This window comes from Cnephaeus nilssonii (genome assembly GCF_951640355.1).
Source record: "Cnephaeus nilssonii genome assembly, chromosome: 9".
Taxonomy (NCBI): domain Eukaryota; kingdom Metazoa; phylum Chordata; class Mammalia; order Chiroptera; family Vespertilionidae; genus Cnephaeus; species Cnephaeus nilssonii.
This window is the reverse complement of record NC_137080.1, coordinates 43,591,778-43,617,007: the sequence shown is the minus strand read 5'-3', so window position 1 is coordinate 43,617,007 and position 25,230 is coordinate 43,591,778. Positions and strand designations below refer to the sequence as shown.

The following is a 25,230-nucleotide window of genomic DNA, read 5'->3' as shown; positions in this document are numbered from 1 at the left end:
ATTGAGTAGCAATGCAGTTGTTCTTAAACTTTTGGTCTCAAATTTTTACCTTCTTAAAAAGAGCTTTTATGTAGGTATGTCTGTCATACTAACCCAAGAAATGAAAAAAATTATCAATTAGTTCTTTCAAAGAACAATGATAATGATATTAGATATTAACATGTTTTATAAAACTTAACTGTCCTTTATGTTTTCAATATACTTTAAAGAGCAGGACTAAACACTACAATTATAACCACTTAGAAAGAAGTGGTGATTGAACACATCATGCATTGGGATCCTTTGAAAAATCATTAAGTCAAGAAAAAATTCACGATTGTAACATGATAAATGTGTAAAATTAACTTCTTGGAAATTGGAGACTATCTTTCATGCATAAAATACGTGGTATATCTGGCACATTGTGTGCTTTAGCTCCTGTATCTTACTGTCATCTGTCCCCTACCTGTTTTTCTGCATGTCCATATTCAGGTCCTTGTGTAGGTAAAAAGCAGGAAATCTGGCCATTGTTTTTTGCTTTTTCTATTAGAGACATAGCTGTTCTTACAGTGGCATTTCGAGCATGCACAAACACCATCACCTAAAATAAAAGAAAGCAGTTTATCTGATGTTCACACTCATTAAAAGATGGCTTAATACTAGTTTGGAAATCACCATATATAACCAACTATTAAATTTCAAAATAAAACCTCAGTTTATGAACTCTCCAACATCTTATTTTAGAACAAAGTATGTAGAGTATAAAGGTGACTTAAAAATTTCCATAACATGCCTTTATTTATTATTGGCCTATAAATTGGCAGACATTAAAATAAAATTAATGGATTATATAAAACTAGAGGCCCGGTGCACGAATTCGTGCACCAGTGGGGTCCCTTGGCCTGGTCTGCAAGATCAGGCCGAAACCAGCTCTCTGACATCCCCCGAGGGGTCCCAGATTGTGAGAGGGTGCAGGCCAGGCTGAGGGACCCCATTGGTGCACAATCGGGGCCAGGGAGGGACGCGGGAGGTTGGCCAGCCGGGGAGGGTCCATGGGAGGGCTCCAGGGCATGTCCGGCCTGTCTCACTCAGTCCCGATTGGCCAGACCCCAGCAGCAAGCTAACCTACCAGTCGGAGCATGTGCCCCCTGGTGGTCAGTGCACAACATAGTGAGCGGTTGAGTGGCCTTACCATATCATTAGGATATTACGCTTTGATTGGTTGAATGGCCAACCGGACGACTGGACACTTAGCATATTAGGCTTTTATTATATAGGATGTGGAATTTGATTTTTGCGTTTTTTCTTTTAAAGACATCATTCATTAATCATATATTATGGAGACAGAGTATAAAACCATATGAGAGCCTTACCTCTCCACATTCGATAAAATTTCCAGTATCATAAATATGTTTAAAGAAATTGAAAACAGTTAAGAACACTCTTCCTTGGACAAAAATATGTCTAGGAACAATCATTTAAAATAGAGTTTAGGGGACTGCTGGAGATGACAATGCTGCTAGGGAGATATTTGCAATTTTTTATTGTGGTAGAACTTCCTGTGGAGTTATTCACAAAGTGACTGTGGAAATCTGAATTATGGAAAAGTCGCATGTCTGGATGCTTTGTCAAAGATAAGTGGATAATAGTACTTTCAGGGACAGTCACCAAGCAAACTGTAAATGCAATTGAGGAGAATAAATAAGAGTGTAATTAGCATCTGTATCTCCTGCCTATCAGGAACTGCCTTCTCTCCTCTGTGCTGTTTCTTCTTTGGCCTTCACTTTCCCCCACATTCAGCTCAATTCCAGCTTTCCCAAAGATACATTATTTCTATGATAAAAAATAATTTTATTCTTTCATATGGGGCAAGTGATCTTTTTTAATTTTATATGATGTAAATAAAAGCATCTTTAGATAATTTGATCCATCTGAAACATACAAGCTAAGGATAATCAGAGCGGGTGCTTTGGATGACTTAAAGACCAGTTCTAGCCACAGCTTCCAATGAGACTGACACCTTTACATCTCTCTGGAGTTACTCTGGCATTCCCTTTATGCCTCAGCAGTGTGAAGTTCCTAATTCTTGCTTCTTCTTCCCAATGTCTCCCCATATTCTGTTAATTATGTTTTCCTGGAAGCTAGAACTTTGTTGCTATTTGCATGCTGCACATTTCGGAGGATATGCAACCAACTGTTTCAGTAAAAGAGAAGAAAAATTAAAAAGTGAAGGAGGTCTGGAATTTGACCAGAAATGAGACAGAGTGACACAGATGTAGAGCACATGCTATGTAATTAACCCATAGTAATCTTATGTTTATACTAGAGGCCCAGCAGCAAGCTAACCTACTGGTCCAGGCATCTGGCCCCTGATGGTCAGTGTGTGTCATAGCTACCGCTCGGAGCGTCTGCCCCCTGGTGGTCATTGTGCATCATAGCTACCAGTCGGATGGTTGCTTAGGCTTTTATATCCTATCTAATAAAAGAGTAATATGCAAATTGACCATACCTCCGCTACACCAACAACCATGCCCATCAGCCAATCAGGAGCGAGTATGCAAATTAACCCAACCAACATGGCTGCAGCCACGGAGTGAGCAGGAGGCTTCGGTTTCCCCAGCAATGGAGGAAGTCAAGCTTTGCGCACATCCTGGCCGGCCCTGGACTCCACTCAAGGCTACAAAGTTTCAATTATAGAAGATAAATAAATCCCAACACAAATGTCAGCAGCCATGGAGCTGGAGAGAGCAGGAGGCTTGAGTTGCCCCTGGCGATGGAGGAAGCCAAGCTTCCGCAGCCCTGGCCTGCCTTGGCCTCCGCTCAAGACTACCAAGTTTCAATTGTAGAGGATAAATAAATCCCAACAAAAATGGCTGCGGCCACAGAGCAAGCAGGAGGCTTGGCTCCGCTCAAGGCTACAAAGTTTCAATTATAGAAGATAAATAAATCCCAGATCCCAGGGCCTCCACTTGGGTCGCCGGGGGGCGTGGCCAGCCTGCAAACCACCACAGGCCCCTCGCCCAGGCTGCCCCATGCCCCAAGGGAACCCCCACTCTGATCCGGGACACCCTTCAGGGCAAACCAGCTGGCCCCCACCCATGCACCAGGCCTCTATCCTATCTAATAAAAGAGTAATATGAAAATTGACCATCACTCCAACACACAAGATGGCTTCCCCCATGTGGTCAAAGATGGCTTCCCCCATGTGGACACAAGATGGCCACCACAAGATGGCCAGCAGGGGAGGGCAGTTGGGAGGGACCAGGCATGCAAGGGAGGGTTATTGTGGGCGATCAGGCCAGCAGGGGAGGGCAGTTGGGAGGGACCAGGCCTGCAAGGGAGGGCAGTTGTGGGTGATTAAGCCTGCAGGGGAGGGCAGTTAGGGGTGACCAGCCTGCAGGGGAGGGCAGTTACAGGCAAACAGGCTGGCAAGGGAGCAGTTAGGCATCAATCAGGCTGACAGGGGAATGGTTAGGTGGTGATCAGGCTGGCAGGCAGAAGTGGTTAGGGGCAATCAGGAAGGCAGGCAGGCGAGCAGTTGGGAGCCAGCAGTCCTGGATTGTGAGAGGGATGTCCCAGATTGGAGAGGGTGCAGACTGGGCTGAGGAACACACACCCCCGTGCACAAATCTCATGCACTGGGCCTCTAGTATATAGATACTTGTCAAAGAACATGTTCTACATATGAGATGCTGAATAAAATTCACAGTAGGATAAAATCTCAAATAACAATTATTCAAGAACCCAGCCATGCTTAAATAGCTAATATTCTTTCAGGGTATATTAAAAGTAAAGGAGAGCTGACAATCTGGAGAAGACCACAAGCTCTTCAATGAAAAATTCCCAAAGTGTTGATAGGACATATTTGACAGACTCTCTAGCTTTCTGGGAAAACATCTTTACCGCATAAGATGTCAAGATAGCATCATTTAATATCACTATAATATTTTCATAATTACCGACAAAAGCTATTTAATACTAAGTTAGAAAATTATGTTAACCATAATGCTCTGTTGAAGTTTATGCCATTCAGAATCTGTCAAGTTCTATCATCCTGTCTATTGCAAAAGGCAGGGATATTCAAACTATGAATTCCTTTTTAAAGGGTGAGGCTGATTGTTTCTCTTATCTAAAAACTAGGAGCCCCGTGAGCGATTCGAAATCGCGCAGCACCGCCCACCCTCGAGTCGCCAGTCTGGCCCTGCCTCGCTCTCCGGGCCCCACACCAGCCACGCCGCTGCCGGTCGGCCCTGCCTCACTCTCCGGGCCCCGCAGCAGCCACGCCGCTGCCAGTCGGCCCTGCCTCTCTCTCCGGGGCCCGCAGCAGCCACGCCACTGCCAGTCGACCCTGCCTCTCTCTCCGGGCCCCGCAGCAGCCACGCCACTGCCAGTCGACCCTGCCTCTCTCTCCGGGCCCCGCAGCAGCCACACCGCTGCCGGTTGGGCCCTGCCTCGCTCTCCAGGCCCCGCAGCAGCCACGCTAATGCCAGTCCAGCCCTGCCTCGTTCTCCAGGCCCCGCAGCAGCCGCGGCCGCTGCCGGTCGCCCTGCCTCCCTCTCTAGCCCTTAAAGCAGCTGTGGCTGCTGCTGATCAGGCCCTCCCCCAGTGCAGGCGTGTGGAGGCCCCTGCCACCCCGCCCCTGATGCTGCACACACAACCTCCTCCTGTCCGGTCGACCTGTTAGGGTGTCCCAGTTAATTAGCATATTCATCTACTTTATATATATATATATAGAGAGAGATACATTTTATCACACACAAAGCTCATTAACCCTCAACATTAAATTTTTTTAAAAAAAATCTCAATTAAAATAAAGTTTATTATTTTATTAATTAATTTATTCATTCAATATTTCTGAGCATGCAATCACTACCAAATCCTGAGAAAACTGCTGTGAAAAAATAGAAGCAAGGTACCTGCCCTCATGGAGATGAGAATCTAGTATGATGGATTGAATGAGAAAGGATATGTATTTTAATTAATAAACATTTCCTATGTTTATTAATTAAACATGTTAAAAATACTCTTAAAAGGAGATATGAAAATGGACAAGACATGGTCCCATCTATGGAAGACATGTATAATTTAAGGAGGAATATAAAACTACACATAATTTAGGCAGCTGACTCAAAAGATGGATGGAGTGTGGCTAATAGAGGAATGCTAAACATAGAGCTGGTGGGTTTCTTTCATTCATCTATTCTAAGATATTTACACAGTATTTATTGGGTGCCAAGCAATGTACTAACCACCAGGCATACAATGATAAATATGTCCCAAGGCTCCAAATTGGAACACTACTGTTATGATGAGAAAGAATCACTAGTCAGCCGATCTGGTTATAGGAGCAGGGTGCGGGATGGATGGAGGAGGCTACTGCAGTGTTTAGAGTACTTGTCTTTGGTAAATATCTTAGCGCATTAGCTTAAAGAAGTTCATTCTCTTTCAAAGATTCTTATACTGTGGCCCAAGGACCACTTCATCAGAATCACTGCTGGTATCTGTTAAAATAGATTTCTGGGTCCTCCCTAAAATACCAACTGAGTAAGAATATCTAGAGGTGGGATCTAGATATTAATAACTACTGAGATGACTACTGTGTAAAAAAAAATAATAATAACCATCAACTTAATTTTCTTCTCCTAAGTTAAAAGTCTGAAAGGAAGCATAAATAAAACCACCACTATAAAGATAATTTTTAAAATTCTTATAATCTATCTTAATTTACCTATATATATGATGACATATGTATGAATGTTAACGTATTTTTATATAAAGAGTCTAGTCTGAAGATCATTTCCCAGATGGCCCAGGGTTTTACAAAGCAACCAGATTTCTATCCTCCATTATTCAAATGCCACATTAGGTAAATCCTGTTGAAATAACAGATATGAAGAACATACGGGAAAATAAAATATGACCCTAAATCTTCATTAATTATTTCAATCTGACTTGTCAACTTATCATTTTGCAAATTATTTTCTACTTCAGCCAAGAGAAATATTAGTTACAACTTAAAGTAGCAATTTCTTTTTATTAAGGAATCCATCATGTCTTGTTCAGTAAAATAAACTCTCTTTCTTATTAGGGATTTTCTGTCTAGAGGCTCCAACAGAAGCCATTACAAGATTTTGGGTCTCTATAAACATATTGGATTTTATGGTTTGTTAATTTGGTTAATTAATTTAAATAGACTCATATGAAAATTATAACTAACAGAAAGGACAGCATTGTTTCATTTGGTAGAAATAACTCCAAATTATTCTTAAAAACACTGTTGATGACCAAACAGCAGTTAAATGGGCATGTGTTATGAAAATAAGATTAGACAGAAGATTCAAGTCAATGCTATTGGTAAATTTTAATTGTGTTATAAAACTGTTTATATTTGTACTTGAAGTTTGTTAGGTTAACACATTTAAAAATTTTATATACTTATTTTTAGTGTAAAAAGCCATTCAGTTTAAATACAAATAATATAATCAGTTTTGGACTAGGAAAGAAAGTATCTTACCTAATAATAGACAAACATGTAAATTGACTGTACCTCCAATATACCCACAGCCAATCACAGTGAGTATGCAAATTAACACAACAAAGATAGAGGGTTAATTTGCATATACAGGCGGGGCGGCTGGGAGGGGCGGGACGCCTTCTATGAGAGGGGTGGGGGAGTTAGCGGAGGGAGCTACAGGAGCGGTGCTCTGGACAGAAGCGAGGACGTGCCGGCTCCTGGACGGCTGGGAGTAAAGCCAGAGGAAGAAAGGCCTATTCTTGCACGAATATCGTGCAACGGGCCTCTAGTGTGGATATAAATTCTGTTTCTGTTATGTGACTTGCCAAAAAAAAAGTGTTCTTCACATGAGATGCTGATTAAAATTAATGCAAGAATAAAAGCTCAAATAATCATTTAAAAAACTAGAATGCTTAAGTAACTGATATTGTTTCCGTGTATGCAAAGAACAAATTATTTGAAAAAGACCAAAAATTTTACTTTGAAATATTATTAAATAGCAGTAAGACTTAGAAAAAATTATTTAATCTCTTAGATTCTATTTCCACTAGTCCAGAGATAGTTACTAGTGTCACAGGATTACTATAAGGATTAAAGGATATAATGTAAGTGAAGCCACTACATTTAATAAAGCAATAGTTCTTAAATTTTGTAATGCTTCAAAATCACCAAATGCTGCTCCATCCCTTACCTCCTTTTCTGATTAAGTCGGTCACAGACAAGCCAAGAATCTGCATTTCTACCTAGTTCTAGTGCGCTTTTTACAGGAACTCTGAGAACCTCTGTCAGAGCTGGTAAGTATTAGCACCATTATAAGAGTATAAACATTAATAAGTTTAATTTGGCCTAAAAGATTTAATAGTTATATCAGTAAATGTTATAAAATGACACCTATATAACTATTTATTCCTCATTTATAAAAATGTGTGTGTCTAGGAATCAAAAAATTAATAGGAATATTTAAGCCTGAGATTATTGGAAAACAGGAGGGAGGAGGCCAAAGATTAAAGGTGAAATCCTGAATCAAAGCCTTTCCTAGACATTTCCACTAAGAAAGAAGACTAAAAATGGAAATACCTGAAAAGATAGAACGACATGACAGATATGAATAGTGATGTTTCACAATATATTGGCTTTTTCAAGTGTTAATGAATGAGGCTTGAGGGTAAGGAGTCTGAGGGGAACTTCTTCTCTATGCCTTTATTTTGTTTTTTATTGAATTTATTGGGGTGACACTGGTTAATAAAATTGTATAAGTTTCAGGTATACGATTTTATAATACATCATCTACATATCCCCCCTATAACTTCTCCTACCTTCCTCCAACCCCCTCTCTATCCTTCTGGTAATCACCATACTATTATCTATGAACATGAGTTGTTTTTTCATTTTGATTTTTGGGGTCTTTTTGTATTTATTTATTTACTTACTTACTTACTTATTTAATCCCTTCACCCTTTTCACACATCCTCTGTGTTTCTAGAATGGTTCTGATAAGTACTATCTTTGGGAGAACTAACAGAAAATTACATACAAGTTCATAAAGTTTCATTTAAAACAAAATAGTAACCCTTATACCTACATGAGGGAGATGGTAGTTACTGAGAAGATTGAAGTGGGCTAGATAGTTAGGGGCAGGACCATGGAAGGGGAAGTAGAATAAAGAGCTGAACCCAGCTGCAGAAGTAAAATGACTTAGAGCTGAACCCAGCCACAGAAACAAAGTGACCTAGAGCTGAACCCAGTTGAGTGGGAAAAGGTAGTGAATTCACCTCGACCTGACATGGCAGTCTTCAATCAGGTCCCGCCATTGATCTTTGATCTTTAAAAAGCATGGATGTTGCTAGGGCAGGCAGCTTGCAGATAACCAATCACAAGACAGTAAGGTGTTTGAAGTAGCCAATCCCAAGGATGTTGCTAAGGCAGAATTCTTTGAAATAACCAATCAGCAGCCAGCAGGGCACATATCTACCCTTAGAGAGCTTCAGTGGAACCCACTTGGTAGCCTTCCTGCTGGAGGGAGTCTGTCTATCCCTCAATCAACTTTGCTTTCGATTACCTTCTTTGTCTGAGAACTCATTCTTCGATATTGCAAGACAACGAATTCCGACTCAAACAGAAAATTGGTATCATTACTATTATGGTTCAATTAAAATAGTAAAATATTCCCTAATGCTTCCAGCTGGACATGCTACTTCATTCTTTTAAGCATCCAAAGGATTCATATGCCCTTCTCTTAAGCAATTATCACTGACTACCTTTTACTTTTAGCTTTTTTTGTGCTTGATTTAGTTTCTCCAAGAGTCCGTGGTCATCCAATAATTGCATGACAGGCACAGGGAACATAACAGTGGGTAAGCTCAGCACTGGTTTCTGAGTTTTGGAATATATATCTAGTTACTGTGGTGCAGAATTGGAGTCTGGGAAGATGGTGAACAAAGAAGCTGTCATTCATAACATGAACAACTATAGGAAGGAAAAAAAGAAGAAGAAAAGGGAAAGCATAATCTAAAAATTATTTGGGGTCCTCTCTCAAAGTTAGCAAATTAGTTGATTTAAAGGTCATAATATTCTATGTTTCTTCATTATTGACCTTAGGGTGTCATTTCTCTAAATCCTTCTTCCCACAGTTCAAAACCTCCATGCACTGGAGGCCTTTACCTATGTTTTGTTTTATTGGTTCTACTGCCAACTTCATCTGTGGAAATTTTAAGGACTGTTCTAAAAATTCTCCAATATCTCCAGGGAAAATTAATCATTCTCATACCACTTTGTTCATACCTGTACCTTGTATAATCTCTAAATGTACAATGTAGGTATCTCCACTGTTGTCAATAATTCCTGGGACTGAGAATAAAATAGCAAGATATATTAAGTGCTTACTATGTGCTAAGCTCAGTAGTAGGTGCCATGAGTAGTTATTTATCTTATCTATCTATATATATATATAATGGAGGAATATGCAGATTTGTCCAGGATGCCATCACGTCACGACCATTCACAGGGTGGGCATGGCTACAGGGCTGCGGGGCGGCACTCGGGTCTAAGCGTGAGTTCGTCCCGCCCAGGCAGACTCTCTCACAGCCCACAGCCGAATCCTAATGACAACCTGGGGTTTACTAAACTTTACTGGAGTTGCTCCCCACACCCCCAGCCCCTGCCCCAGGACCAAGCTGCCCGCAGCAGGGTGCCCCAACAGCATCCTGACAGGCGGGCGGCCCGGGAGAGCTGAGTGGAGCAGGGGCTACAGGGAGCCTCGGAGGGGCTGGGCTGCCAGAGCCAAGCTCCTGGGGGTCTGAGGAGAGCACCTGAAGGAAGAGGAAGCTTCGGCGAAGCAGCCGGCCAGGAGCTGCGGCCGGGGGTTCCACAGGCACAGACAAGCCTCTGCCTGAGGGGCGGCTCCCGGGAGAGTGCCACAGCTTTGGTGAAGCGGCCAGCCAGGCAGCAGGAGGCTCAAGGGGAGCAGAGCAGCGCTGAGGTGGGGTGTACCGGAGGGGGCTCAGGCCAGGGCAGGGGGCCGGCAGGCAGGGATCTGCCTTGCCCTCAGAGAGTGAGGTTCTACAGTGGCCCCAAGACATGGGAAATAAGAGGTGATGACTGCCGTCGTGGAAGGATGCCCGGGCGGAGGGGCGCGAACTTGCAGCCCTGAGCCAGGGGTTGAGGGGCGGTGCCACCTCAGTGGAGGGGCACTGCACTGCCGGGTACCCCATTGCGGCAGTTCCACGAAGCTCCCGGCACTAACTGGGCCTCTCTGCGGCCTGTGCACTTGAGAGGCGGTGACTCCTGCTCCTGCCTTGGCCCAAAAGCAAGCCCACGCCCGCCTCGCCCCCAGTTCCTGCCCTGCCCCAGTTCCTGCCCCACCCCAGTTCCCCGCCCCACTCCAGGGCAATGTGTGCCTGCACAGTGAGTACAAAGCCTACTACCTGCTCCCCAGATGGGGCGGAGGGGGGGGGCAGTAAAGAATGGGGGCTGGGGAGAGGAAAGAATGTGGAGCATCCATGATAAAGAGGTGCTTGAGAACGAGGCTCAGAAGCCTCACGGGAGGTTTGTTCTGTTTGCCCGTCGGCTGCCCCTTAGGAAAGGCAGAGAGTGCAGTTGTGAGGGCTCCCTGTGCGTTGAGTCCAGTTCCACAACCAACTGGAATTGGCCTCAGTTTCCTGGTCTGGAAAACGAATGAAGCGTGTCCCAGTGCCTTCACTGAGCTTTGATGGCCAATTGAGATACTATATAAAGAAAATGAGTGAAGAAGTGAGAAAGAAAAGGGTGAGCAACACAAAAGGAAGATTGGAAGGAACCTATAAACCCATTGTCACTTAAATAGGGAATATAGTCAATAGTGTTGTAATGATGGTATGATGCCAGGTGGGTACTGGAAATATTGGGGAACACTTTGTAAAGTATATGATTGTCTAACCACTATTCTGTAACTAATATAAAACCTGAAACTAATACAAAATAATATTGAATGTAAAAAAATGAAAATAGGAGTGAAATTTTGATAAATTTCAAAGTTTAAATAAAGGCTGTAAAGGAAGGAAGGGGGAGACTAAAAATAGTGTTTTTCATTTTACCATTTTATTGCCTTTTCAGTACATGAGAAACACAGTTGTCATTATATGGTGCTTTTATACTTTTCTAAGTCATTATCTCATTTGATGTTCAGGGCAACTTAAAGACAAGATAATTATTCCTTCCACTATTCAAAGAAAGGAAATCTTTGTGTCTGGCCCCAATGATTCAATCATCAAGCCCTTATTGTAAAGAAGGGTTAGTGAAATTTTCTGTGAAGGGTCATATCTATACTAATAAAAGCCTTAGGGGTGACCAGTCCTGCAGGGGAGGGCAGTTAGGGGCAATCAGGCTGGCAGGGGAGCAGTTAGGCATCAATCAGGCTGGCAGGGGAGTGGTTAGGGGGTGATCAGGCTGGCAGGCAGAAGCGGTTAGGGGCAATCAGGAAGGCAGGCAGGCAGGTGAGCAGTTGGGAGCCAGCAGTCCTGGATTGTGAGAGGAATGTCCGACTGCCCGTTTAGGCCCGATCCTACCAGGATCGGGATCCCTCGAGGGGTCCCAGATTGGAGAGGGTGCAGGCTGGGCTGAGGGACACCCTCCCCCCCCATGCACGAATTTCGTGCACCGGGCCTCTAGTTATAGATAATAGGATATAGGCTGAGTTAATACTTTTACTGATGCCTTTTATTAGAATATGAAGTATCAAGCTAAGTTCCAATTATTCAACTAGACATTAATTTTCCTGGATAGTTTAAGTTAAATTTATAGGCAAATGTTCAACTGATATTTAATAAACTAAAATTGCTAATGATTAGTCTTTTGATATTGTTGTAAAGCTACATGGATGTTTATTTTAATGACATTGAAAAGTTCAACGTTTGTGGTTAAAAAAACCCAACTTATAAAATGAGCTTTTCTGAGAGCATCTTAAAAACACACACAAAAATTCTGGACTTTGAAGTCAAAGATAGGTCCTAAATCAAAGCTACTGAATTTATAATGAATCAAATTAATCTACTTCATTATCTAAAATAATGTTCAACTGATGGGCATGAATGAAGAAAAGATTCTTATGTTCTAAAATGGTAAAAAAAAAATTGGCACTTCTATATTTTTATTATAAAAATTTTATCAATAAAATTATTACTAAAAATAGGGCTAAAGTAATAAATTTTAAAATCTCCTATTTTTTAATCATGGGTGTAACAACTAGCATTTATTATGAGATATTTCTGACAACCAACTAAATTAATGAAGCATATATTTTAGCTTTAAAATACCTAGTTAAATATTTATCAGATATACCACAAAAATAAAAACTACCTTAAATAGGGTTAATTTATATTGCTGTAACTATATCAGAAAACTATATAATTGACTGACCTGTCTTCATGAATTAAATTATGCAAATAAATCAAAGAAAATAATCTGGAGTAGAAATGGATCTGCAGCTCCAAGCTGTGTAATTAGATCTACACTCAGCAGTTCAGAGCCACCTCTGGACTCTCACACTGAGAATCTGCAGTCCTCAAGAAACCTAAGCTTTAAAATGATAAATAGATTCATGTTATCATTATTGAATTATATTTAAGGCATTATCCTGAATGTGAAATATATTCTTCACCAATTTATTTTAATATTTATCAGTTTCTATGTTTGAGTTGAATAGAACTTTAACTGCTATATTTGGTTAAAAGGAATCCATAACACTTTACATCTTCTAACTAAAAGATGTTTGCTATCTAAATGTACAATAATTTTTTAAAAAAAAGCTTGGAGGACTTAGTGTACGATATATGTACTATGACAGCAAAAACATGAATCGTATTTCTAGCTAAGTCCTATAAAATATTATCTTACAATAAATTCACTATATCAAGACACTGTACAATTTAATTAGAAGCATAAGACATTTATATTTCAACATAGTCTCTAAATTGTTGATGCAAAAAATAGAGAAGTAGAATTTTTAAAATAGTAAATACTTTAAGTACATTTTCCCTGTCCTATACACTTTCTCCTTAACTTACTAATAACCAATATTTTCTTAAGCTTTAATTAATTTTCTTAAGATATTAAGCATATGTATATTTTTTCAGGTAATATAATTTATGTCATCTAATTGATGCTTGAATAAATTATTTCTAAATTCTTAATTCAGCTTTTGTTGTATATGTGTACTATATAGGTATATACATTCAGTTTGAGATCTGTATTCCTCTTTGGAGAATATCTATACTAATAAAAGGGCAATATGCTAATTAGACCGGACATCCTTCTGGACAAAGCCATGGTGGTGGGGCTGAGGCAGAGGCGGTTAGAGGCGGTCAGGCCAGCAGAAAAGGGCAGTTAGGGGTGATCAGGCTGGCAGGGGAGGGCAGTTAGGGGTGATCAGGCCAGCAGGGGATGGCAGTTAGGGGATGGCAGTTAGGGGCAATCAGGCAGGCAGGAGAGGGCAGTTAGGGGCGATCAGGCCGGCAGGGGAGGGCAGTTAGAGGTGATCAGGCTGGCAGGGGAGCAGTTAGGGGGCGAATGGGCCGGCAGGCAGAGGCGGTTAGGGGAGATCAGGCTGGCAGGCAGAGGTGGTTAGAGGCGACCAGGCAGGCAGGCAGGTGAGCGGTTAGGAGCCAGCGGACCCAGATTGCGAGAGGGTGCAGTGCAGGCTTGGCTGAGGGACCCCCCCCCCACTCCGCTCCATGCATGAATTTTGTGCAATGGGCCTCTAGTTCAATCCTATCTAATAAAAGAGTACTATGCAGATTGATCATCACTGCAACACACAATATAGCTGCCCCCATGTGGTCAAAGATCTTGCCCCCATGTGGACACAAGATGGCCACCACAAGATGGCCAGCAGGAGAGGGCAGTTGGGAGGCACCCAGCCTGCAAGGGAGGGCAGTTGAGAAGGACCAGGCCTGCAAGGGAGGGCAGTTGGAGGTGATCAACCCTGCAGGAGAGGGCAGTTAGGGGTAACCAGGCCAGCAGAGGAGGGAAGTTGGGGGCAAACAGGCTGGCAGCAGAGTGGTTAGGGGGTGATCAGGCTGGCAGGCAAAAGCGGTTAGGGGCAATCAGGAAGGCAGGCAAGCAAGCAGTTGGGAGCCAGCAGTCCTGGATTGTGAGAGGGATGTCCAACTGCCCGTTTAGGCCCGATCCCACCGGTGGGATCGGGCCTAAACGGGCAGTCGGACATCCCTCGAGGGGTCCCAGATTGGAGAGGGTACAGGCTGGGCTGAGGGACAATCCCCCTCCGTGCACGAATTTCGTGCAGCGGGCCTCTAGTATATTTATAAACATAAATAACCTCAACAGTATTGTATATTCTATACATAAATGTGTATTTTATACCTTAAAATTGTCTAAAGCATAATAAATGTTTTAATTTTCATCTGATTTTATAGCATATAAAACTAAATGAACTTAATAAAAATATTAATTTTACTTGCTCATAATTATTTAAAATATACTCAAATTAATTTTTTTGTTTAGAAAAAATTTCTTAGCAATCTATAATAAACTCTTATCTGATGCCAAACTAATCTTACAACATGCAGACTTGTTTTGAATACCAGTGGTATTTTAGAATCAAATAGACTATGTTTCAATCATAACTCAGCATTTATATACTAAATAAACTTGGGCAAATTTCCATGTGCTTCAATTTTCACCTGTAAAATGCTGTCCCTTACAAGGCTGCTGTAGGGACAACAAATAATAATTAGAGAGTACTAGAAATGAGCCTGGCACATATAAGATGGCCCACACAGTAGGGGGGAAAAAGGCTTATTTGTTTTACAAAGGTTTCCCTTACTTTACCCCTAATTTGATCCCTACACATCCCACTCACTGGGACCAAGATCGGCATTGCTCTCGAAGGCAACAGAAAACAAATGCACTTGCTTTTCCACATAAGAATTCTTTAAATATTTAAATACTTTTGTCATATCTCCAGTATGATAGCTCTTTCCTCAGCTGAACAGCACCAGTTCTTAATTCTGTTTTCCATAAATCATAGTTTCTCTGTTTAGACACTAGATGAGTTCTATGCTCTTTATTCTTTTTTAATACTAAAGAGTATGTGCCTTGATTATACAGTTTAATATGACCTTACATTATATTCTCAGGTGTATCAACTTGAACACTGTACTGAGAAACTTGAAGGAATTTAAAAGGCATATGTTGGTATTCGTTTCTTAAAAATGTGAAGAAAAAAAAGTTTTTTTTAAATATATATTTTATTGATTTTTTACAGAGAGGAAAGGAGAGGGATAGAGAGTTAGAAACATCGATGAGAGAGATACATCGATCAGCCGCCTCCTACACACCCCCCACTGGGGATGTGCCCACAACCAAGGTACATGCCCTTGACCGGAATCGAACCTGGGACCTGTTCAGTCCGCAGGCCGACGCTCTATCCACTGAGCCAAACCGGTTTTGGCAAAAAAAAGTTTTTTAAATGGAAAGAACATATACTTCTTTGGAAAGGATTTAATCTTTAAAAAACTTATCACTGAAAATTATTGGGTTGTTACAGATTTTTTAGACATATTATTGATGATTTCCTCAGGCCAGATTTCTCAGATGGAAATTATAGATATACTAGAGGCCCTATGCACAAAATTTGAGCAAGAGTAGGCCTTCCTTCCCCTGGCTGCCGGCACCGGCTTCCCTCTGGCACCCGGGACCTGGGCTTCCCTCCAGCCGCCAGCAGGCACGGGCTTCCCTAGCAGCCCTGGCTTCATCCGGAAGGTTGTCCGGAAGGACGTTGGGTCTAATTAGCATAAGTTTTTATTATACATTTTTTGCATTCTCTTCTCTTTGCAGGGCAATGACTGTTTAAATGAAAATGTCAGTTTTGTGGGAGTGAAAACGTTGGGAAAAAAAATGAAAAGGCTAAGGTTCTAGTTTTAATTGCAAAGCTTATTAAATGTCTAACTTTGGGCATGTTATTAGGCTTTGTTTTGTCATCTGTAATAAGAAGGTGGCCTAATAAGCTGTATGGTGCTTTCATAAATTCAATGTCAAAATAAACATAATGAGGCTCTATTAAATGCTGTTTATAAAATACTTTCATCTAAAATAAAATTATAAGGTATCTGATCAAAGTTGATAAAATATTATTTAATTAGCATAACCTACAACTTAAGGAAAAAATTAGAGTATTATCCATCTAATTTTCAAGCAAATAATATATTTCAACAGGATTTTTGGTAATATTTCAAATTATAATGATAGAACATTTAAGCTATTTATTTACAAAGTATATTCTCTATATCATACATGATGCTAACAAATTTGTGACACAGTTATAGCTGCTTTCTGTGTATTTAAATTGAAAACCTGGTTTTGTTATGGTTTTTTTTTAAAAAAGCACTTACCCAAATAACAAACTTAGGCGAGTGAAATTTTGGCCAGCAAAGACAGTAGGAACTGTGCAAATGTTTGTGTGCAAAGTTCACAATTAGTGAAGATAACCAGCAGCATTGGGAGTGGGCTGTTGTGGAAAGGTATACCCTCTACTCTCTGGCTCAGCCCCAGTTTTTAGAGTTGGTAAGCATTTTCAGCTAGAGGCCTGTCCCATGTAGGCAAATACACGACTTTGTACTTGATTTGAGCAATATAAGAGTCCTAGTTGTCCGGTCAAATTTCTAGGCTACTGAGCTCGGCCAGTTTATCCAATTAGTATTCAAGCTGGTATTCAAGGCCCACAAGGGAAAACTACTAGTTTGTTTGGTTCAATATTGAAAATACGACAAAGTGGAAGACCAAATCCCATCTCTACATAAAAAGCTAAATTGATATTCCATATGTGAAAGATCAGTCTACTCGGTATCACCACAAAAACAGAAACTCCTAACAGATTAAAGCTACTTAGTGGCCCTGAGAGATACAAATCTCATGTTTCTCTCCCAACAGTACACCTCTCCCGCTCCCAAACTCAGCAGTTCTGTGCTCCCTACACAGCACCTTGGAGCAGCCTGCAAACAGCAGCGTAAGAGGAACTCTCCTAGTGGAAAGAAACCGCCAAACACTGTATTTTCTTTTTGCCAAAAGGTTGAAAATTCTAGAAACCTATCAACTCTTGCATTTTTCTGGATAATATTTTTTGGGGGGAAATCAGTAAAAAGATGCATTTAAAAAACAAAACACTTTTCACTGGTCACTAAACAGGAAATAGGTTTGCTTGTAGAAATGATTAATTTCAAGTCTGGGGCAGGGACATGTAAAAAATATAAAGAAGCCAGCTTGAAGGGGCCCCCTTTGCCAAATTTGGGACATTATGATCATCAACATAAGTAATATAATAATGAATTATAACCCTGTGAGTAAATAAGAATCTGAGTTCATGGAGAAATAAATTAACAAATAGGGGAGAAGGAAGCACTTCTTACACACAGTGAAATAGAAGGAATATGGAGCTAAAAATCATCAGTAGATCTAAAAAGAATGGGGAAAAGTGTACTTTATCAAATATGTATATTTAATGTGTAGTTATTGGATTAACCTTTGTTTCTCTCATGAGATTACAAGCAACAGTAATGCATTGTCTGCTTTCTTTCGCCAGCACAGTCTCTGGCATACCCTGGGCATTCAATAAATATTTGCTGAATATTGCCAGTGCCTCAGTTAGTCTTAAAACCATCTCCATTCTGTTCAATATCTAAAATTAAGACTGATGACCCAGATATAGTTCATGTGCTAAAAGAAAGTGTAGCAGTGTCTATATTTGACACTCTACCCACCAAGGCTCTGACCTTAATAAGGTAAATAGACTACAAAAGAGATCCCAAATCATAAAGCATTCTCAGTAATTTAGAAGTTTATAAATTAGAATTACATTTCCATTTTTAAATTCCAGTCTATATGATAAGTATTACAAGATTATAAGTATTATTCATTTTAAGAAGTTCATGTAGGTACATACACATAAATGAAACTTTTAAGGAACATATATTGAAGCCAACTACTTTTAATGAATAATTTAATGACAAAGGAATTTAATGAAGTTTTAAAAATACAAGCACTATGAATTAATGCTGTCAAAGATGTTCATAAACATGACAAAAATCTTAATGACGTGACCCAAACTACACTCCTCCTAATCAGTCCCCATAGGACAAATGGAGATCAAGAATTCATTGCTAAATCTAGATCAATCCAATAAAGGTTAGTAAGACAGAATATAGATTCTTTCTTCGATACATTACAGTATCACACATCAAAAAATATTTTACTGATCTCCATGACAGTCCAAATTGCACTGACATTTGTTATTGATAGGCCCCAAATAGCAACATCTATTCTGTAGAGCAAATTAAGATCAGCTAGTCTATTACTATGCAAATAAAATTCATTAGTGAGCTAACAATTTCATTTTTACAGATGCCACTAGCCTTGAAGGCCTATTACTATTCAACATTATAAGATGTTCTGGACTGAATCTAATTTCATAAAATAACAACATAGAAATGTATTTTTAAGGTTCCCATCAGTATTTTTCATTTCTCTTCTTAGACAATAATCAGCATGTATAATTCCTTAACACTCAACTGAGCATTGAATATTCTCAAGTAACACACTTGAAAAGATTCTTCCTAAAAGAATATACTTACTTGAAAAGAAGAAGCCCTAGTAAGCCAATATAGTTTCAATCAAATTTACTAGCTAGACTAATTAAAACTGTAAGGAAAAAAAATCAAAATTATAATTCCTTTTAGATTGGATCTTAACTGTCTCCATTTCTTTAGGCCACTTTCTCAAACACAAATGAAAAACATCTCATTTCTCCACAAATCTGTACTCTTCAATTAACACTCTTTATACTAAGAAAAAAGAAAAACAAGAAAATATAGCTATAAGACAGAGTAAATCAAATACTATAGTAACAAAACATGGAGAACAAGACAAAACTGTTACTGGAGAGAGAGAGTATGCAATGTAGGCAAGGTTAGAAAGTTATTTTTTCTTTTCCTTCCTTTTTTTTCTCTTTAAAGTAGACCACGGTAGAAACAGTAGACTCTGTCTCCCTGGGATGGTTTAGTGGAGTACATGTCCTTTCCAGATACCATTAGGTCTTTCTGGACAATAATCCTCCCTGACGTTCTTAGTGTTCCTACATGGTAGGGCCTGTGACAGTGGAAACTGAGTGTTTGAAAGGCAGAGGATGTCTCTGCTCCCCCCGAGGGTAATAAAACCTAGAGCCCTTCCTTCTCTCTCAAGGAGACAGGTGCTTATATTCCAGGGTACAGGCCTTCCCTTCCTTTCTGGAGAGAATCTGTTTATATTCTCTAAAGTAAAAATTACTTGGGCAGGTCAGTTGGTTTTACTTCTTTTCCTTCTCTCTCTCCTCCCTCCTTTCCTCACTCCCCTTCTCCTTTTACTTCTTCACCCTTCCTCTCTTCTTCTGGCCATATTCCCCCTCCGCATATTCCCCCTCCCCATATTCCCCCACCGCCACTGAAGGAAGGGGTGAGCAGATGTTCTAGCAACAACTATATAAGCTCCAAGTTACCTAATTTTTGTGCTAGTCTCCTATGGTGCAACTTGTGTTATCATGTTGCCCTGTGGAAAGCTAGATGTATTGTGAATAATATAAGGTCTGTTCCATAATCCAGTGTCTCCTATTTCTCTTTGTGTGCACATGTCTATACATAAAAGTACACAATGAAGTTAACTTGTGGTAGGTTGCATGTAGGTAGGGTAATGTCTTAGACCCTTCACAAGACTTAACTTCATTGTGTACTTTTACCACTAACTTGATGAATGCTGTACAATTTGGAAATGCCCACAGTATTTGTCATGATATAGTTAGGGCTGCATTTCCCACCTATTCATTTACTAAACCAAGAAAAAATGAGATGAGATCTGTGACTATGTTATTTTCTTAAAGACAGAATCCTATCCTATATAATAAAGAGGTAATATGCAAATTGATCCTCATGTCCTTGCACAAGATGGCCACCCACATGTGGTCAAAGATGGCCACCACAAGATGGCCAGCGGGGAAGGGCAGTTAGGGGTGACCGGGCGAGCAGGGGAGGACAGTTGGGGGCGATCAGGCTGGCAGGGGAGGGCAGTTGGGGGTGATTGGGCCAGCAGGGGAGGGCAGTTGGGGGCGACTGGGCCAGCAGGGGCACAGTTAGGTGTCGATCAGGCTGGCAGGGGAGTGGTTAGGGGGTAATCAGGCTGGCAGGCAGAAGCTGTTAGGGGCAATCAGGCTGGCAGGCAAGTGAGTGGTTAGGAGCCAGCAGTCCCGGATTGCAAGAGGGATGTCCGACTGCTGGTTTTGGGATCGGGCTTAAACCAGCAGTCAGACATCCCCCAAGGGGTCCCAGATTGAGAGGGTGCAGGCTGGGCTAAGGGACACCCCCCCCCCCCGTGCACAAATTTCGTGCACCAGGCCTCTAGTTTTATAATATTAACTATAGAGATATTTCTTTCTTCCCACTCCTTCACACATAAATATGCTACCATGAAAATAAACACTTTAAAACCCCAGCTACAAACAAGATAGTAAAAATAGCAATGGTTAATTTAGACTGAATGTTCAGCTCCCTTTTTTGCACTTTGAGCAGACACATGAATAGTTGTATCAGATTTCCTTCGGACACCAATTTTTCAGTCTTATCACAAAGATGGCTATAAAAATACAGTCAACAGATTCCTGTGGTAACTAAACTTATTAAATGTATCTCCCACTGCTTCCAAGTCTAAATATCAGCTGGAAACCAGTTAATAAAGATATTCAATATATCATTTTCTAAAATAAAATAAATAGCTGTCAAATTAACTTCAGACAATTTAATGTAAAATACTGTGAATAGCTACCCAGAGAATTTTCTATGGTGTTATAAAAGACAGAAAAATGATTACAAACATTGTCTTAGTACTTCCCTAGTTTATATTACTGTTATTTAAAAATGTAAATAACAGTATAAAATAAACATGTATATAAATTAGGTTTTATTATCAACAGAATTAATGAAATACTAAATATACAAAATATCTTACAAAAATGAATACCACGAAAGAGTCAAAACTTTTAAAATATTATTTAACCTGATCATTATATATTTTTTGTAATCCAATGCTATAATTATAAAAACTACATAAATTACCCAATAATCTAATAAAATCACTTCCTCAGTCTGGAATACTTGATTTAACTCAGCTATAGATTTATATGGAATCTTTCAAACAACAAAATTTATGACAAATTATATATAATTTAACTAACTTTACTTTTTATGTACAATATGCAACTATGTCAGAAAACATGCATTTATGTATTGGCCACATATACTATAAAGCATATGTTCAAAACCCCATAGTTATAGCTGTTTTCATGCAAAGCATTTTGGAGGTATGAAACAGAACCAACAGAGGAAAATTAGACAATAAAATGGTTAAAAAATAACACCTAGTAAGAGAACAAAGCAACTTGTACTATCTTCACATTTGGCAATGTAAATCATGAAGAGGTGCACCAAAGAAGACGGGAAGAATGAGAAAATGGATGAAAAAGTTGATAGCTTCTATAAGGGAGTTATACTAATCAGACACATAAAAATAGAGATAACATACTACTATATAATGGATGAAGTAGATGGAGATTTGCTTTCCAGGTTTGAATGATTATATATGTTCCCTGGTGTTCCATAACAAATCTAATATAAAGAAAACCAGTTTTGGAAAAATAAATTTGTTTTTCTTCCCCGCCCGTCCCCAGGCCCCCCACAAGATTATACACAGCATTTCTTTCTTTTGATCTTTTGGCTTAAGACCTGTAAACTGTGCAAGGATAGAACTAAACATAGTTTATATCCTCAAAATTTCTAAATTTCATTCTGAGACACTATTCCACTGTGCTCTGTCCATTTGTGTTATAATTCCAGAAGCCACGGATTACCAAATTTAGAAAGCTCAAATGCCAAAGATATGTACATACTTGTATATGTGTGTATGTGCCATGAGAAAACAGAATATACTTCAAGGGTAGGAGTACTGGGGGTGAGGTGAGGGGATGGAAAAGTAATTCATTCGCTTTTTCTTTTCTTTTTTATACTTTTGTGTTGATTCACTTGTTACAAGAATGTATTACTTCAGTAACTTCACTTGTTACAAGAATGTATTACTTCAGTAACTGAAAAATTCTCAAAGACTAAGGAAAAAAGGAATGTTAATAACAATGAAGATCTGAAAATGTAATACAAATATTCCATATTAAAAAGTATTCCCTTTGCAAATGAAGAGAACATTACTAGTTAATAAAAAACTGTTATATATATAATTTCAAGAAGATAATTGAGTACTCTTATTGTAAACTACATTTCAGAAAAATTGAATATTTCTCTGTTCTCTTAAAAATATAAAATTTTAAAAGGGTTCAGAAGTTTCTCCAAGGTTTAATGAACAGAAATAAAAGGAAGAAATAACATATTAACTTAAAATAACTGGTAACACAAATTATGTCTATATCATGAAAAATAACTAAGTCATATTGATATCTTAAATTAAAAGAAAGTCAGGTAATTTCATATGTCCAACAGAAATGACTATAACTAGACAAAATAATATTAAGAGTAAATTTATATAATGAAACATTTTTTATAAGAATACCAATACTCTTTCATTGTTCTTTACAGCCTACAGGGGAAAAGAGTTCCTTAATAAGGTAATCAAAGCAATCTACGATGTCATTCCCACATCTCCAGGTTGTTCTTCCCTCAACCTAAACGTTCAGCCTACCATGGAACTTGAAGTTGGTTGTCGCCCTAATTCTTTAAGAATAAATCAGACTTATGAAGACTACTACATCTCCCATTTACATATTCATCAAACACTGTCTGAGCACCAAATGTGTACCAGGTACTGGTGTACCAGGTACTGGTGAGGCCATGACAATATGTGATGCAAACCTAGAGATAGCCCCTTTCCTTATGGGACTTACAATCTTATCATGAAAAGTGGAATTAATCAAAAACAGCCAGGAAAAAAAAAAGGTAAACTGTAGCTAGAAATATGAATATATACACCGTGTTATTATATAGTTAATCATTGGAAGGTGAAAGTTAGGGAGGTAAAAAAAAAAGGGGGGGGGGGGCGCTTCTCAAAGAAAGATGAGACCTGAATGGTTTAGTAGAGGACAACCAAGCAGAGAGTAAGAAATGTGTGAGGCAGAGGAAACAAGCTATGCAAAAGCTCAGAGATAAAGAGAAGAGCATCTCCATGATAAGGGTCTGAAAGAAGCCAAGGAGGTGGGAAATGGGGAAGGAAAGGGTGTGAGGCAAATATGGAAGGAGGTAATACTCACACAATATAGGTACCCTGGGCCCTTTTAAAGGAGCTCATTCTGTGCTCTTAATTGTTAAAATGTCTGTCTCCTCAAAACCGTGCTTTTATCTTCCTTTGGGAACATGTCTCAATTGGGGGAAGGGAGGAACAAAGAAGGCTGACAAGAAAGCAGCACTCAATTCACAAATAAATGTTATGTTAGACAAATTTGGTATGACAGAAGCACTGGTACCAAGAATTAGTGATGTTAGTATCTGTAGGAAGAAACATTTTTTAGGCAAAAGGGCAAATGAAAAGTTCTATTATTAAAGTACTAGAGGCCCGATGCATGAAATTCGTGCAAGAGTAGGCCTTGCACCCAGAACCCGGACTTCCCTCCGGCCACCGGCACCCTAAACCCGGGCTTCCCTCCAGCTGCTGGCACCCAGGACTTGGGCTTCCCTCACAGAGGGAGGCCCCGCCCACCTGCCACAGCCCACAGTCGGTGGTGACCTGGACCTCCCTCTTGGGGCGATCATGGAGCTCCCCGATTGATCGCCCCATAGCTGGTGGCCTGGGCCTCCCTCTGCGGGGCAACCATGGGACAATGGCCGGGTCCCCGACCAATTGCATCGCACCCGTCTTGGCTGGCCTGGCACCAGTGGGGTGTCATAGCGTGGTCCCGGATGGTCGTCCGGATGGTCATTCCACTCACTGTTCAGCCATTCGATCGATTTGCATATTATGCTTTTATTATAGAGGATTGAAGTTAGCATGGTAAAATGTGTTTCAATTGTACATAATTAAATGTATATAAACTAAGATAAGAAGCAATGCTGAGAAACAAAAAGTAAATCCCTTCAGATAGTAATAAGTTAAATTAATCTATAATTATTAGTCAATTTTAAAAGGTGGGTTCTTATTAGAATCTAACTTGGACTAAAAACTTATAAATAATGAAGAAAGAAAAAACAAAATACACATCTGAATAAGAAAAACCAAAGTTGAAGAAGACTTTTTTCTCTTTAACACTGTCAAACCTTGAAACTGGAGGCAAACGTTTGAGTAAAAAGCTACTTAAATAAGAATCTTAACTTTTTTGATAATGTAAAAAATGAACAAGTTGACTTACTAAATATGCCATAATCTCTGAGGAAGTTTCTAATTTCTTTTCCCATCACTGTAACAAAGTTTGTATAACAAGAAAATCTCAATAGGGTTAAGGCATCAATTATTTTCCCATTCTGCAAGTTACACAGGAGGTGGGGAATTATTAACAGGAATGATAAAGCTGTACTTGCATTTGGTAACACAAAGAGAAGCTTACAAATGAGACGTCTCATTAGTTTGAGCAGATGGATCAAAATTAAAGGCTGAATCGCCAACTTTTAATTTCCCAATAGCCAAAAAGAGCTTGAAGTCTTGCGGAGTATGACTGTTGAAAAGTCAACATGAAAAGATTTTCTCCATCTGTCATCACACATGCTTGAGTGGAACACAACTGCCTCCTACTGTTTTTAATACTTTTCAGGCAAAGCTGCACATAAAATCTATTAAGTACATGAGCCCACACATTTAGATGACTGGTACACTGAAACCCATGAAATAGTATGATCAGAGACGATCAGCATGGCTTTTGAAGGTGACATTTGCTCTATTCTAATTTAATCTAATGGGAGAAAAGCAAAATGAATTCATTTGTATACATATTTATTTAAAATTATTAATTTTTGATCATGAGAAGTATTTACCTGAGAATGTATTTTTTTCTTTTAATGGACAGAGCAGTTAGTCTATTTAATAAAGTTCTGAAAAGGAGCTGCTCTGATAAAATTATTTAGGAAAAACCACAACTAGGAAGAAAACCCCAAATACCAAAACAAACTGAAGGTTAAGAAAACAAATAAAATCAAGGAATATTCCCTGGAAAGATTTTTTAACTGGGTTGTCAGGGAGAG

At 39.6% G+C, this 25,230-nt stretch overlaps 1 protein-coding gene across 2 annotated transcripts in view; it reads right to left on the bottom strand.

Annotated features, from left to right (window-relative positions):
• ASCC3 (activating signal cointegrator 1 complex subunit 3) overlaps positions 1 to 25,230 on the bottom strand; it is a 253,509-nt gene that overhangs the window by 132,550 nt on the left and 95,729 nt on the right. For both annotated transcript variants that reach the window (XM_079780725.1, XM_079780724.1), the window contains exon 14: positions 446 to 580. In XM_079780725.1, the coding sequence (XP_079636851.1) occupies positions 446 to 580 (135 nt within the window). The remainder of the gene's footprint in view (positions 1 to 445; positions 581 to 25,230) is intronic.